At 38.4% G+C, this 16,108-nt stretch overlaps 1 protein-coding gene across 3 annotated transcripts in view; it reads left to right on the top strand.

Moving 5' to 3' along the window:
- The window catches only part of Trmt11 (tRNA methyltransferase 11 homolog), a 49,877-nt gene that overhangs the window by 18,452 nt on the left and 15,317 nt on the right, over positions 1–16,108 (top strand). For all 3 annotated transcript variants that reach the window (XM_057761655.1, XM_057761657.1, XM_057761656.1), the window contains exons 8-11: positions 2,380–2,460; positions 5,144–5,308; positions 6,764–6,836; positions 6,958–7,089. In XM_057761655.1, coding sequence (XP_057617638.1) covers positions 2,380–2,460; positions 5,144–5,308; positions 6,764–6,836; positions 6,958–7,089 — 451 coding nt within the window. The remainder of the gene's footprint in view (positions 1–2,379; positions 2,461–5,143; positions 5,309–6,763; positions 6,837–6,957; positions 7,090–16,108) is intronic.

Raw genomic sequence — 16,108 nt, 5'->3', positions numbered from 1 at the left:
GAACATGTTAGATATAGCTAATACTAAATGATGATGGAGAGTTTGCCTATGAATTCATTTTCTAGTCCCCTCTTGGGTTGATTTCCAAAATATTTGTAAACTGCTGCTATTGCAGCAGCAAAGGGATTGCAGCTTAAATTTGCAATATGTATAATTTTTTTATAATTAAAATGATCGAGATGAGTTGTGTTCACTATTTTATGTGGCCTAGAGCTCTGAAGCCATAGCTTTGACTCTTCTCAAGTACTAAGAGTCTACCCAAGGGAGATCGTAGGTGTAAGGAAAATCCTACCGTTAGTAGTTCTCAGTAGATCATTACAGTAGTTCATAGTTCTCTGTAGTTTCTTTCCCTAAATCCTGTGGCTGGTCTAGTTGTGCTGCTGCCTTTGGCGGTACTCTAGTGCTCGGGCTGCTGGTTCATTTAGAGAATTCAGAGCCCTTTTTCAGAGGGATAAAACAGATAGAGTGAAAAGTAATGGCAACAGAATTACCAACCTCTTTTTCTTTTTCCCACCCCTTTAGCAAAACCAAAGACTAGTTTCACATTTCCTCAGTTTCAAAGCTTTCCCCCTAGCCCTCCAGAGATGAAACTCCTAAATTAAGTTTTATAGTATGGAATAAATTCCACTCATTGTATTCTTAAAACAGTTACTGTGTAAGTAACAAGAAACTGAAACGTTCAGTGTTAGTCTAACTCCCGTTTGTGGTATTCATATTTCTTTTGGATAGCAAAAATGGGCGAGTCATTTTCCTGCCTTCTCAACATGGCACCCTCTGTTTTTACTGCCCTATTTGCCCGAGAAAATTCCATGGAAGGTATAACAAAATACGAAAACTGCTGTAACTGAAAGAGCAATAGATGACTGATAGTGATTACCCAGTGATCAATTCAGAGAAACCAGTTGATTATGATTTTATTTTTAAAAAGTTAAAAGCTTAAAAAGCCACCAGGTATCAGGTGAGTCTAACAGCTTATTCGTCTCCTTTCAGCAGTGTACTGTAAATTGAGTCTTCTCAAAAGTCCCTCTAAGCAATGGATAAGGTTCTGGTTAAGGAAGCACAGGGAAGCTTTTCTGTTCCCTTGACAACTAGTTCTTCTAGGTGAGTATCTGCCTTGATGGGCAGAATTGTAGCAATGCCTTGTGATTTGGGTGGAGTGACCTTGTGAGGCTCACACGCCATCACACAATACTTAGTACTTTTCGGACTACGGACCATCCCGTCTCTAGACCAAGAACTATGAGGTCTCTTTTACACTGCATCTCACAAATGCTTCAGGGGTTAGCGTGAGAAGACCTGGGGTTTGGTTTCTACTGCACTTTGAGGCCAGCATTTTTCAAGGGAAACAGTAGGAAACTAGTTAGTGCGTTTTCAGAATACTCTTCCCTGACTAGTTTTAAATTGCTGTAGATATGTGATTTGTAAATCTTGACCCCATGAAGGCATTGAACATCTTATATTTTAGAGGTTACATTTTAAAAGGGTGGGAAGGAAAACCCTAGAGTTTGCCCTTTGTCCAAGGTTGTGCGCACCTTATAGTCTAAATGTGAATTTCTCATTTCTACTCTGCTGTCATCTTTCTGTATTGTAATTGGGGACTGATCAAGCACAAAAAGCATTTTTAATTTGAATACATAAAAATGTGGAGTTTAATAAAAAATAATTACTATATTTTATTTAAGTATGAAATTTTCTTAAAAATTTAAAAATATTTGTTTTTATTTTAAGGCATTTCATTTTTAATTGTTAGAGCTTTTCCTTTATATTTGGACTGGTCACATCTGTCATATTCCTTAGTCTGTTCAGTTTATATTGGAACATTACTTTTACTTTAGCCATAGCACTGTTTAATGGAAAAATGATATTAACTGGATAAGTTACTCAGAAATTCATATTTATAGTGTATACTAAGAGATAATTACATGACAGGCCATGTTTTAGCTTCTAAAAGTTAGTATTGCATATGTGAAATATGTTCACTTTAGTTTTCTGAAATTCAAACCCAGTTTTTAGTTTATTTTAAATCTTTGTGTTTACAGACTTGCATGTTCACATTGAAAAGGGAGCAAAATGTTTTTTTAATAATCTAAGGTAATCTGAAAATGTCAAAATATACATTATTTTGAACAAAAAAGTAAAGTTCCTTAGGTAGTATGAAATAACAATGCCATTATATACATTGATTCTCTGCTTTGTAGCCAATTTAGTGAGTTCAGTTTTGGGTTTATTTGTTCAGTTCTTAGCTTTGCTAAATTGACTAGCTTGGTGTTATTCCAGGGTACTCTACCTGCAGCTATTTCCTAAGCTCTGGATCAGAATAAATCAGGACAGGAGCAGTGTGGGACTCTGGCTGATAGTCACAGTTGTGTGCTTTTCCAGGTGGGCTCCTGATCGCGTCTGCTCACTTTGGCGCATATGTGTGTGGGACGGACATCGACTACAACACGGTTCATGGCTTGGGTGAGTAGAAATTACGGTGTTGACGTCTTTGTTGTTAAGCCAAATGGTCCTTTAAAATAATAAAGTAGTTTTATGTGACATTCTAGTGTTTAAAGCACAACATTTTAGGGTAATTTTACCACAAAGCTTCCTTGAGTGTCTCCATTTTATGACATTATTACTCAGGGGGTACAAGGTAAACTAGAAGAATATTAAGATGAATAGAAAAAAATCTCACCATCCCCAGTCAGGAACTTGTCATCCTAATAAGAGAAGTTTTGTTTTTTCTTTTTTGTTTTTTAAATGGCAAACTGAGTTGGGCCGTGGTGGCACACGCCTTTAATCCCAGTACTCAGGAGGCACAGGCAGACAGATTTCTGTGAGTTTGAGACCAGCCTGATCTACAGAGTGAGTTCCAGAACAGACTCCGAAACTACAGAAAAGCCCTGTCTGAACCCAGGTTCAGTTCCGAGCATGCACATGGCAGCTCACACCTGTCTGTCACTCCAGTTCCAGGGCTTCTGACAGCCTCACATACTTGCACGCAAAATGAACGTAAAAATAAATTTTAAAAAAGAAAGAAAACATAGGTAGTCTCTATTTAAGATTATCATCATTGTTTTACTTGGTAATCATGCTGTGAGTATAGGTTGGATTAATATTTAGTTTTTGAATAACATTTAAAAATTTAATTTTTTGTGATCCGGACATGCTTGAAAAACTTGAGGTGTCTACAAATGTAAAAGTTCTGCCTTTAAATGAGGGTAACCTGAAACATGATCCACTTTGATTTTGTGGCAGTTACGGAAAAAACCTAAAAATTGGGAAGCTTCACTAATGGTCTGTGATTAGATGGCATTAAATCAGAGTGAAAAAAGTATATTTCTCATAATGGGGTAGTATTAAGATTACCAAATAAATTCATGCTTTTGAAATTGTTTGCCTCTATGCTAGTATTCCTCTATTGTATCTTGAATGAGTTCTTAAACAATTTCCTTCATTCAGTGTAGGTTAAAGGTGACGTTTTATTATACTTTCTGTTGCTCAAGCTGTTGTGTGCAGAATTAATGGCTTGTTACACTATGTCTTGAATCTTAAGGAGCTTAATAATACTAAGGAAAGACAAAGTTATAGTTTTGAATATTTTTCATAAATGGGCGATTTAGAACAAGATACTCTTTTTGCTCCCGGTTTCTGATCTCTTAGGTATACCGTATGGTCATCTCATGTTTGTTCCAGTCGGGCAGCTAGAAGCCTTTCCTGTCAGTCTTATAGGGTCCCTTTAGCTGTATTTTCCTTTTGCCCACATGCCTGGAAACCTGCTGTCTGCTTTGGTCTCACTTTCTCATCGTCTGTGACCTTGAGCACCTGTGCCCACCATTTAGCCCAGAACGCCCACAGAGGTCACAGAGGCACCCTGTTCTGTTGACTGTCATAAGCCTTCCTTCTTTCTGGGACAGTGTTCTCACTGGGTACTGCTTTTACCCTTCTGACAGTTTTATTTCCGTCTCTTTAAGACCTGGGGTTTTCTTTCATTTCTCTTCACATACTATTTTTTTCTCTTGGCATCCATTTTTTGTTTGTTTGTTTGTTTGACTGTACAAAGAGTTTTGTTTTTTTTGTTGTTTTTTTTTTTTTTTGTCGCTGTCCTAGAACTCTCTCTGTAGACCAGACTGGTCTTGAATTCAGATTCAGAGATCCACCTGCCTCTGGCTCAGGAGTGCTGGGATTCAAGGTGTGTGTCACCACTACCTGGCCAGCATCCATTTTTTAATCCCTATTTCAATGTTGTTTGGAGTTTTTCATCTTCTTGATTTTCTTTTTAAGTTTTGTTTTACTGTAAAGTTGATCATAATATAAAAGTGTATAATTGCTGGGCATGGTGGTACATGGCTACAGGAGGCAGAGGCAGGAGGGTTTCTGTGAGTTCCATCCCTGCCTCAAGAATAAGAGTAATACTAGAGCAAGCTCTTGGGTAGCTGACACCTAGGCTGAAATTTATTCATTCTCACCTATTCCACTTGTTTAAATACTGATGGCTCCAAGTGTGTATTCCAGCGTTCAGCTACCCAGTGATTCTCTTTTTTAGCTAGTGCCATTTTGTGGTTGTGTGTATGTGTAATGGGTATGGTGTGGTATTTGTATGGGGGGTGGTTATATATCTCAGATTTGACTATTAAGCTGTTTTTTTCTTTGGGTTTCTCTAATCTTATCACTGACATGATCATCATCTTTCCTTTAGGTCTCTTATGTGCTAAGCTTTTGAGCTTCTTCATTTTTTCTGTGTACACTGATTTTTCATCATTAATTTTTTCATTTGTCTGCCTTCTTCATGGTCAAAGCTGCTGTGTTTCACAAGTTAGCCTTCTTCATTTCTGTTTCATTTTTCTGATCAAACACTTTCAACATGAACTCTCTTCTGGTAGGATAGGTCCATGTTCTACTCACTTATGCAGCTTACTGGTGAATACTTCATACTTGGAAAGTATTGGTTGTTTTAATAAGGTGCATTTTACTGTTCAAAATAATAAGGTGAAATATTTGCTTAATTGTGTGCATACAATTAAGATTACAAACGAACACACATTTTATGTGGGTAAATGTGGGTTTGCATGGGCATAAAATTATTTTCGGCTAAACTAAAGAAAAGAATGATGCTTTGTTTGATGGAATAATTTTCTACTTTCATTTTCTTTCTCTTTAGGAAAAGCTAGTAGAAAAAACCAGAAATGGCGAGGACCAGATGAAAACATCAGGGCAAATCTTCGTCAGTATGGCTTAGAGAAGTTTTATCTTGATGTCTTGGTTTCAGATGCCTCTAAGCCTTCCTGGAGGAAGGGAACGTATTTTGATGCAATCATCACAGATCGTGAGTTTATTTTCTACAAAGTAGGAAGGGGGTTAGTTTTCTGAAATTGGTACATTTTAAGTATAAAATATATCAACATATGAGAAACGCCCACTTGTACTAGGGTTCTTCCCACTCTTCTTCAAAACCAATACAAAAATTATGACGAGAAGGCAGGTTGTTAATTTTAGTACTTAAGGGTTTGTGGTTTCATTTTAGCAAATACATTTATTTCCAGTCTGTACATAATTTGCCATTCATTTTCCCTCCCATTTATTTTTTAATCATGTATTTTTACTGGCCATCAGTGTGTCAACTAGAGCTAGTGTTGTTTGTGGTTTCTGTGTCAATCTCTTGGCTTTCAGCAATCTTCCATTTAGGTAAGCCTCTCTCTATAGTACCTATTTTCACCAGCATCTTCTTTCTGGACATAGAGAGTGGGGTTGTGCAAACTTCTGGGCTCCTGCACCAACTAGCTCTAGAACACTACATGAAAACTTAGGTTCTGTGCTCGTGAATCGTCCGCATTTGGGGCACCCTGTCAAAACAGATGTGCCTTTTTCACAGGGTTGCTAATAATCTTTGTAATAATTTTTGTAATTAAAATCTTGGTAGTAATTGGTAAATAATGCAAAGTTAAGACCTTTTGTCTCAGCCATTTTTTGTTCTTTGCGTTAGAGGATTTCAAATCTAACAAGAAATTTCTTACAGCATTAAGATACCATTGTGAATATACATTATGACAATTTGGAATCTTTTATTATTTACTGTTTTTTTCTCCCAGTATGGTATTTTTCTTCCTATACTTTATTGTCGATTTTCTGAGAAAAAAGATAGTATCTTAGCCACAGTATATCTATCTGTCTGTCTGTCTGTCTATCTATCTATCTATCTATCTATCTATCTATCTATCTATCTATCTTGTTTTTTTGATACAGGGATTCTCTGTGTAACAGCCTTAGCTGTCCTGGAACTAGCTGTGTAGACCAGGCTGGCCTCAAACTCACAGAGATCTCCCTGCCTCTGCCTCCCAAGTGCTGGGATTAAAGGCATGTGTCACCACCGCCTGGCTTAATGGTTTTATCTTTCTTTTTTGATTAGCAATCAACTTTACTAAGTTGACACAATAATCAACAGTTTGTTAGCCAGTTTTGTCAGTTAAACCACAAATACTATGAACTACTTTTTCCCTTGAATTCAGGATTTACTTCAGAGTCAGACATTGCATTTAATAAATTTTGGGCCTTTGTTACTTAACAGTATGTCCACAACCTTATTGTGTCTTTATATTGTGGAGATTTTTGAAGACAAAGTTGTCCCTTCCTGAGCATTTTTTGTTAAATATTTACGGGTGGAATGATGCATGGGTAATGATTCTTTCCATTCGTGGTTATCACATTTGATCGCCTGTGATGTGTACCTGTCCCTCATTGGTGATGGGCTGACTTGACTGTCCTGCTGTTTTTTCCTGCCTAGCTCCATATGGTATCAGAGAATCTACAAGAAGGTCAGGTTCACAGAAGGAAATACCAAAGGGAATAGAAAAGTGGTAAGTGAAATTTAAATGTAACGAGTTATCACCTTGAAAAACTTATTGATTTTTTTCTTTTATAATTACTGTGAGCAATTTTAAACTTTTTACCGATTTTGTAATATTTGTTTTCTGTTAGTCCAGAAAGCCACGTTCCTGTCTCCTTGAGTTATCATCTGAGTGATATGTTTTTGGACCTGTTAAACTTTGCAGCTGAGACCCTCGTACTGGGTGGAAGACTAGTCTATTGGTTACCAGTATATACGCCGGAGTATGTAGTCTTTATTTTTAATGTTATTTTCTATTGTACTTGCATGTTTTAATCATCTTTGTTTTTTTATCTCTAACTTTGCTCCTATTTTTATATTTACTGTTTATCAGTAGCCTTGGTTTGTTTATATACTAGTCCAAAATAGTCCCCTTCCTCTTATTAGTTGGGTGTTTTTGAACTTTTTAATGTAAGGTATTGGCCAAACCACCACCTTTGGGACAGAGGTATGCTTTTCATACTGTTTTTATATGTTGATTGAGCATAACTACTTTTTTACATTTTTTCAAAACTAATTGTTAGAAAACTCACAAAAATGTACCAGATAATCTGGGCATGATAGTATGTTTGTTATCTTGGAAGGCATAGCTGGGAGGTCAGAATTCAAAGTCAACATGGCTACCTCTTGATTTTGAGGTTAGTCTAGGCTATATAATATTTAAAAAAAAATAGTTGAAAGAAATATATGTACCCACAAAATTTAAAATATTTGCATTTTGGCTCTTTGCCTGAAAAGTTTGTCAACCCTTTAGCTCAGTGTCTGGTATATCATAGATGTTTAGTAGCTGCTGCCTAGTCACAGAACACAAGTCATTTTCAGAAATGTCCCTGAGTAACTCCTATGCCTGTTATTTCTAGTACTGACTTTCTTACCTGCCTCTTATGACTTCCTTAAATGCAATAAATATTTTCAACAACCTAAAACCAAGATAAAACATATGCATATATTTAAAGCTGTTTTATGTTGAACATGATTGGCTTTGTTCCTCAATAACTGGCAACTGTTGAATAGAGCTGTGTGCATCGATGAAGAGAAGGAGTCTGAGTAAGATGTGGTATTAAAGGGGCCTAGAGGGAGGTTCAGTCGGTAAAAGTGTGCCATCGGGCCTGGTGATTGGAGTTCAGTCATTGGGACCTACATAGTAGAAGGAGAGAATTGATTCCCATGAGTCATCCTCTGTCTGTCTGTCTGTCTGTCTGTCTGTCTGTCTCTGTCTCTCTGTCTCTCTCACACACACATACACACACACATACTTTTTAAAAAAGGATAAGTTCTTAAGTTTAAAAGACAGTATTAAGATTATGGTTTAGTTATTTCTTTAATTTGCCAAAGAAATCTTTTGAAAGGTATTAAGTATTTTAATACTTGTCTTTTCAATATATATTTGTTCAAAAACAGTTGAGGACGCTGGTAGCAGTGGTGGGTTAGGTACCTTAGGATTTGGAAGGTGTATAGCTTTTGCTTATTTTATAAACATTTATTTGAAGTGACTTTGGCCTAGCTTTGGTTATGCATTTGTTTATCAGTTGATAAGTACATGTATCAGATTACTTAATGTTGGCTTTACGTTTTCTTAGAGGTTTAGAGCCCTTGTTGCTCTTACAGAACATCCAGGGTCAAGTCCCAGCACTGCAGAGGTGGCTCATAACTGTACCTGCAATTCCAAGGGATTGGAAGACTGCTTTGGCCTTTGTAGTCACTAGGCACACACATGCTACACACACACACACACACACACACACACACACACTCACTCATAATAATCTAAAAAATGTTATTTAGCCTCTTTATTTTAGAAAACAAGGAAAATTGTTTTCAAGAAGTACTATGAGTTACCTAAATTTTCAAAGCTGCCCAGTTAATTGAATTTCTTATTCCCAGTGGTGTATCCTGCTGTCTGGTCTATGCAGCTATAGATAAGGATTTATTACAATTTTCAGGAGAGCATTTGCTCACTTATATGTGAAATGGTTGTTACATTAACAGTGTTTTCTAAAATGTGCTTACCCTTCCCCGGAAAGCGCACGGTTTCTGCTAGCAGTCTCGCGGCCACTCCAGCCGCCTTTTTGTTTTCCTTTTCTTCTGCTAAATGCTACCTGAAAATCTTGTACTTACTTGCTATCTCTCAGCTCTTTCTCTTCTACCTGTGGCAGGAAGAAGTGACTTTCGTTTTAATTCTAGTTGCAGTCCTTTAATTAAAAAAAATTCTGAAAGACTTCTCAAATGTACAGAAAACGTTACAATATAGTACAAAAAGCACTGATTTTCTGTCCCATGCACACATGCTTCAGATACTAGCATAGATGGCCGTTCTTCTATTCTGTATACACCCATTATTATTAATCTCTTTTTGTGTGTTTGTTTTGCTTTGTTTTTGAGGCAGGATCTCCTGTTGCCCAAGATGGCATTGAACTCCTAGTCTTCTTTCTCTGCCACCTGAATGCTGGGATTATAGGTGCTGGGATTACGCACTCCTATATATGGCTATATTACTGAACCCATATGAAAAGTTAGGAGTGAATGCTCTCTTCCCACCCTGTCTGCCACCAACTCTGCTGTAACTGGAAATCACATTGGTAATGGCAGTGCTGTCTGTTCCTGGGAGCCTTTCAGATTCTACTGGTCTGGGTTCTTCCAGGAAACTGTGCTATCTTACCTTTGCAGTGTCTTTTGGTCTAGGTGTCTCTCAGCCTTTCCTTATCTTTATTGTCATGGAAGTTTTATAGTGTCCATGACCAATATTTTTGGGGTTGACCCTTGTTTCTGTTGCTTTTCTATTGCTGTGAAGAGACACAATGACCAAGGCAATTCATAAAAGAAAGCATTTAATTTGGAGGCTCATAGTTGCTGAGGGTTAGAGTCCATGATTATTAAGGTGGAAGGCATGGCAAAGAGCAGGCAGGCATGGTGCTAGAGCAGTAGCTGAGAGCTTAACATATGCTCCTCTAGGGGGAGAGAGAGAGAGAATAGCAATTAATTCTAACTGGTTTCAATGCTGTGGGCTTTGAAACCAGAGAGTACCCTTAGTAACATGCTTCATCTAGCAAGGCCACACCTCCTAGCTCTTCCCAAACAGTTCTATCAACTGTGAACCAAGCATATGTGAAGCTATGGGGACCATTCTCATTGAAACTGTCCCAGCCCTCACCAGGCCTTGTGATGTTTCCTCTGTGACTCGACTGAACGAAAATGTTTTCTTTGTGGGAGCATCGTAAAACTGATCTTAGTAGCTGGGACCTTTATAAATCATCTGAATTTTGATCATCTGGCCATTTCATTTTGTCTGGTGTCTCTATTCTGAGTCATTATTTCCTCTCATACGGAAGATTTCTAGAAATGACACCATCTTCTCTATCAAAGTCCTGCTCACATTGACAACTTTTATTTGCTTCTCACGTTGTATTACAAACAGCACTGCTTTACTGTTGTGGTGGAAAGTGATAAACTATTCGTCATTCTTTATGCATTTGTGAGTCTGCATTGTACAGAGTCTTCCCTTCATTTGCTCATTTAGATTTAGTGGTATGGAATCATCCATTACTCTGTTCCTCTCATTAGACTCTTGCATCTAGGCATTATACTAGACTCTTACTATCCAGTTCTCATATGCAATTAATATAAATGGCAAAATCCTGTGTGTGGGGTCTTTGGGTCCACAGTCATAGGGAAGCATCCCGGAATTCCTGGTAGTGGGATTTTGTTCAGTTGCCTTAGGGCTTCCAGGAGTGCCTTTTTCTCCTCATGCCAGATGCCTGTGTTCACAGTCGTTAGCCATAGTTTTATGTTACAGGCATAGACTGCTGTAGGATTTTCTCAATCACTCATTACATATTACCTATACCTTGTGTAGCTATAAAACACCCTAGAATATCATTGCACATCTGACCCCTGCACCCTGTCCCAATTATTTCCCATCCTTGCTCCTATGGGGTGTACTTTCCTGCCTTTCAGATGACTCTTTAAATCTGTAAAACACTTGCGTTAGTACTGTATAACGAGACCTTTTTACACAGTGTGGGCAGGATCCCTGAGGGCTCACTGCAGTCCATTCCTTCCAAGCACATGCCACCTAGCGTCAATAAACCTGGCCCCTCCATGGGCCACATTTGACTCTCCATCCCCAGGGGGAAATTCCCCGTTCTTAGGACACACTTACTCCTTTTCGTTCACACTACGCCATCTTCATTCCCATTCACTGATGCTTATTGCACCTAGTGCTTCTGGGGTCCAACAGGAAACAGTAGGTACCTGCCCTGTCATCTCTCTAAGCCCAAATAATCTGCAGTTCAGCATGGGACGCTCCCGTTGCACTGTCTTCTATAGGCTTTCTTCTCTGCCGTGTTAGGGAAGTGGCTGTGGTGTTTCCCATTCCATAGAATCTCTTTTCTGAGTAGCAGTTGTCATAGTGGGAAGCCCTGGTATTTTCATGCTTTAAATCCCATTGGTAAATTGCTGTTCAGGCTTTAGGGACTTAGAGAAATTATTATCGCTTTTGGTCTTCTGTTAAGTTCTCCTCTTGGAAATTCCAGCTCTACACAATTCCTGCCACATTTGCCTTTGACCTAGACAGAACCCATCATCTGCTCTGTTTTTCCTAATCCATCTTGATTGATGGAGAACTTACGACAGCCTAAGTCACTAAGACCCCTTAGAGTCTCCTACATCATAAAGATGAGACACACTGGGGGCTCAGCAAAGCCACACAGTCCCGGTATCTCTGCTGGATTGACTAACCTCCTAACTTCTAGTGCATACAGGCCTGCCTTGTTTGGGGAGGTGAGCACAACAAGTATTTCTCTCACTCCCAGTTCTCTTCCATGTTCATCTTATTGCCTGTCACTATTTGATTCTACTCACACGTCCCAAATGTTCTGACCCAGGAGACACTATTTAGAATTGGTATGGCATGTACTCTTCAGAGTCGGACCCTTTCCACTCAGCTGGAAGAAGTGGTGAGGCTCTGCCTGCCTCCATTTTATCTTTATTCAGTTTGCCAATCAAATCAGGGCAACCATGAAGGATGCCAGCCATCTGCACATTTCCCGTTATAATTCCTCCTTTCCTGGAAGACAGCCGAGCCATGGTTAAATGTCTTAGCAGCTATAGGAAGGACAGTGCAGCTTCTCCCACACTGAGCTTTAGATGGGCTCTTTTCCTCTTCGGTGCTAAGTGTTGCGTTTCTTCTCCTAAAACCCTGATATGACACCCTCAGAACAAAAACTAATCTTGGTGAGGGAGCGTTAACAAGATCTGGTCTGAGGTGTCCTGTGGGTTGTTGTGTGAACTTTTCATCCTGAGGACACGAATAGATATCTCTTTGTTCTAAACATAATTCCAACAACAGAGCATAGAAACAGTCCATGAAATGTCTTGCTTGGTAAAAAACAATGATTTTAATTAGGTTTATTTACAGAAACTTAGGCAACGTATATACCACTACACCACTGAAGTAAAACAGTCTCCCATAGCAGCTGTTAATTGTCTTTATACCCTTGGGGGTGGGACCTCCTAAGCCCTCTCCTCTAGTAACCATTGCCTGTGAGTCTTGGGGAGATGTGGGGCCCAGTGAGCCCCTCTCTCTGTGACAGAAGGGTAATTGGCCCAGTCTTGGCGCAGCTGCTGATAGGTCTTCACCTGTCACTAGCAGTGGCACATGGTGCCCGCAGGACAGTGTTTTAATAACACGAGGCACAGCTGCTGTGACCTCTACAGGGTCACGGGCATGTTGTATGCCGAGGACAGCTTTTACCGCACTTCACCTAAAGAAATCTGAAGATTTAAGCTGTTTCTCAAGATCTTAAAAAGTAGCTACTGTATATTTCTTCAGTGACTTTTCTATTCTAGTAAATTATACAAGGAAGAATGACCAAATACTTAGAACTGCAGGAATGTTGACAAAGAGTTGGATATGAAGGCACATGATTGTAATCTTAATACTCAGGCGTCTGAAGCAGGAGAATCTCAAGTTCAAATCCAGCCTGAGCTATATAGTGAATTTCAAGTCATGCGCGGCTACCTAGGTGTTAAAAATCTATCAATTCTTTCTTTTTTGTTTTGTTCTGTTTTTTTAAATTGTAAACAATATATTGATTGCCATGTTCCCTTCCCCAACTCTTAGATCTTCCCTGCTCCCCCCACCCCTGCAATTCCACACTCTGTTCTTTGTCTCTTTAGAGAACAAGCAGGCAAACACGCTATCATTTAAAAAAGGAAAGACATAGTATCCGTATAAAAGGCCAGTAGGAAGAAAGTACTCAAACAAAGCTGAAAAGCTGGTATGTTTACACAACAGAATATTGTTCAGCTGTTAGGCAAAATTATGAAATTTGCAAGTAAGTAGATGGAGCTATAGAACGTCATCCTGAGATAGTCCAGACCCCAGATCACATCATAGAACGTTGTTATCTAATTTCATTGTGCCAGTTAACTCCTAAAGTGGCTAGAAGCTTCTATTGTGAAGGACAAAATCCATCTGTTCCTGTTAGTGATGAAAGTGATGGCAGGGTCAGTAAGATGATTCAGTGTATTCAGGTGCTTGTTACACAAGTTAGGTGACTTGTGGTTTGATTCCCAGAGCCCATGTGGTTGAAGACTCCTGAAAGTTGTTCTCTGAATTCCACAGGTGTGTTGTGGTGATTGCATGCCCACACTCACTAAATAAAGTATGACATACATATATCAAAACTTTATATTATGCCACATAACTATATGTTATTATTGTCAGTTAAAGTATGGGAGCTGGAGATACGGCTTAGCAGTTAAGAGTGCTTACTGTTCTTCCAGAGTACCTGAGGTCAGTTCCCACAGCCACCAGTGGGCTGTGTTCATCACTGGTGTGTAACCCCAGTTCTGGCCCTTCTGTGGCATTCTCGGAAACCCACATGTAGGTCATGTGTACTCTCACAGACACATAGGAAATAATTGATGGACAAGAAACCTAACATGTCTCAAATTAAGATTTGGGGAAAACATTCTAATGTAGTCTGTAAGATTCTGGTGGTTAATATCAATTAGGAGAACAAGGAAACAGGAAAGAATGATTCCTTAAACAGTTCAGAATACTCAGTAAGCTCACAGTTTGTTTCTCATGTGTAGGTGAGATTGATGACATTTAGGAAGAAATTAAAACATGAAAAAGCTAGGGGCTTATGGATACAACTATTTTTGCTTTTAAAAAATTTGGAATGTAATTTGTATTCATGCAATTCTCGCTCTACACTTTTCTTTCCTGTGGTTTATGTATTTCCACAAAGTTGTGCAGCCATCTCCACTATAAACCCTCCCCCCGCCCCCACACACACTGTAAACATTTTCATTGTTGAAGAAACCCAGTGTGGAGCCACCCCTCCTGTCTTTGACAACCACTGATCTAAATCTGTTTGGATTTGCCTGTTTGGGCTGATTTTAGTTTTAACTAGATAACAAATTATAGGGTAATAGTAATAAAAACTTAATCAGGAATTATTATAATTGTATAGGCAAAATACAGACTTAACAGTTTTCAAACAGTCTGCTGATACAAAATACACTATTTATATACACGAAAGATGGTTTTAAGCTACTATTTTAATTTTTTTCAATATGTTATTTTGAAGTACTTTGTTCCATTGATTTGGTCATTAATATACAATTAGTTCTCCATATCTGTTGTTTCTAAATCTGGATTTAGCCAATCTTAGATGCAAAATGGAGTTTGGGCTACTATAGTAGTTTTACGTGTACTGAATAGACTTTATTCTTGGCCATTTCCAAAGCTCTGCAGTGTAGCAAGTCGCATTTCTGTCATATTGGGTATTCTGAGTAATCTAGAGGTGATTACATAGTACTTGTTGGGGGAGACTGCTTGTTGGTTTCCTGGCCACCCGGCAGCTGAGACCTGAAATAATCACACAGAAACTGTATTAATTAAACCACTGCTTGGCCTGTTAGCTCTAACTTCTTATCGGCTAGCTCTTATATTTTAATTTAACCCATTTCTAGTAATCTGTGTATCGTCACATGGCTGTGGCTTACTGGGTAAAGTTCCGTCTGGCTCCTGCAGGGCTGCATGGCTTCTCTCTGACTCTGCCTCCATTCTCCCAGCATTCAGTTTAGTTTTCCCCGCCTACCTAAGTTCTGTCCTATCAACAGGCCATGGCAGTTTCTTTATTCACCAATGGTATTCACAGAATAAACAGGGGAATCCCACATCAAATACTGGAGATTATTAGTGCTATTGCAGATATCTACTGGTTTGAATGAATCCTAGGATTATAGTATGGAGAGGAAGGTGTCCTACAACCAGTCTAAGATACAGAGAGGGACTGTAAGATGCTAGCGATCAGTAATGTTCCTTTATGGTTAAACAAACAAACACTATTTTATATGGTTTTAAAACAAATGCTGTGGTTTGTGCCTACCAGGCTCTTCTCAAAAAATAAAGTTAGCTACTGATACCTTGTTTGAGCAATATTAGAGTTATTCATGTCATTAATATAACTTAAAATTGCTTATTAAATTTGGATTTGACTTATTTTTTGTTTTATAGTTATAGAAGAGGCGTAAGTATGAGGAATTTATATTTGTTTATATTTAAGTGACATTTAAAAAACATGATTCAGTGTCAATAGATGGTCTTTAAATTTCTTTAAAAAGTTAACATTTCTACATAGAAGTTCTGGACTATGAGACCAATTTGAGCTACATAGTGAAAAATAGGATCTTCTCTTCTAAAACCAAAAGTGTACATTCAAGTATGACAGATACTGTTTTAGACATCCATTAATTTTGCTGTATATAAGTTTAATTTCAAAGTTAAAGATTCTGTTTTCATCTTAAAATTTAGTCTCAGTCATGATGTGAAACTTATTTCTTCATATCATAAATATTTTTCGGTGGAGAATCTAAATTTATATGGAATAGTTTTATTAAAAAGCACGTTATTTCTGACTATAGAGTAAGTATTAAAGACTTATTAGATGAAGTAAAACTGAAATTGTCATGAGTGCCCTAAGGAAGAGCAAAGAATGACTTCAAGAGAATTCCTTCCCCTGATAATGGAGTGAAGTACAGCATGAACGTGCTTGGTGAGTGAGTGTTGAATGTTTTGAGCGTGTGATTGAGGCAGTGAGGGGGAGAAAGTTGAAGGTCAGAGAGACATGGAAGAATCCCCAAGAGCGGTGGGCAGGGTGATGTTGACACATGAGAACAGCTGGCTGAGTTCAAGGTGCATAGTCAGTACCTGTCTCAGTTTTAGTTGGA

This window comes from Chionomys nivalis, chromosome 2, assembly GCF_950005125.1.
Source record: "Chionomys nivalis chromosome 2, mChiNiv1.1, whole genome shotgun sequence".
NCBI classification, from domain to species: domain Eukaryota; kingdom Metazoa; phylum Chordata; class Mammalia; order Rodentia; family Cricetidae; genus Chionomys; species Chionomys nivalis.
The sequence above is the reverse complement of the archived record's forward strand: the minus strand, read 5'-3'. Positions and strand labels throughout refer to the sequence as shown.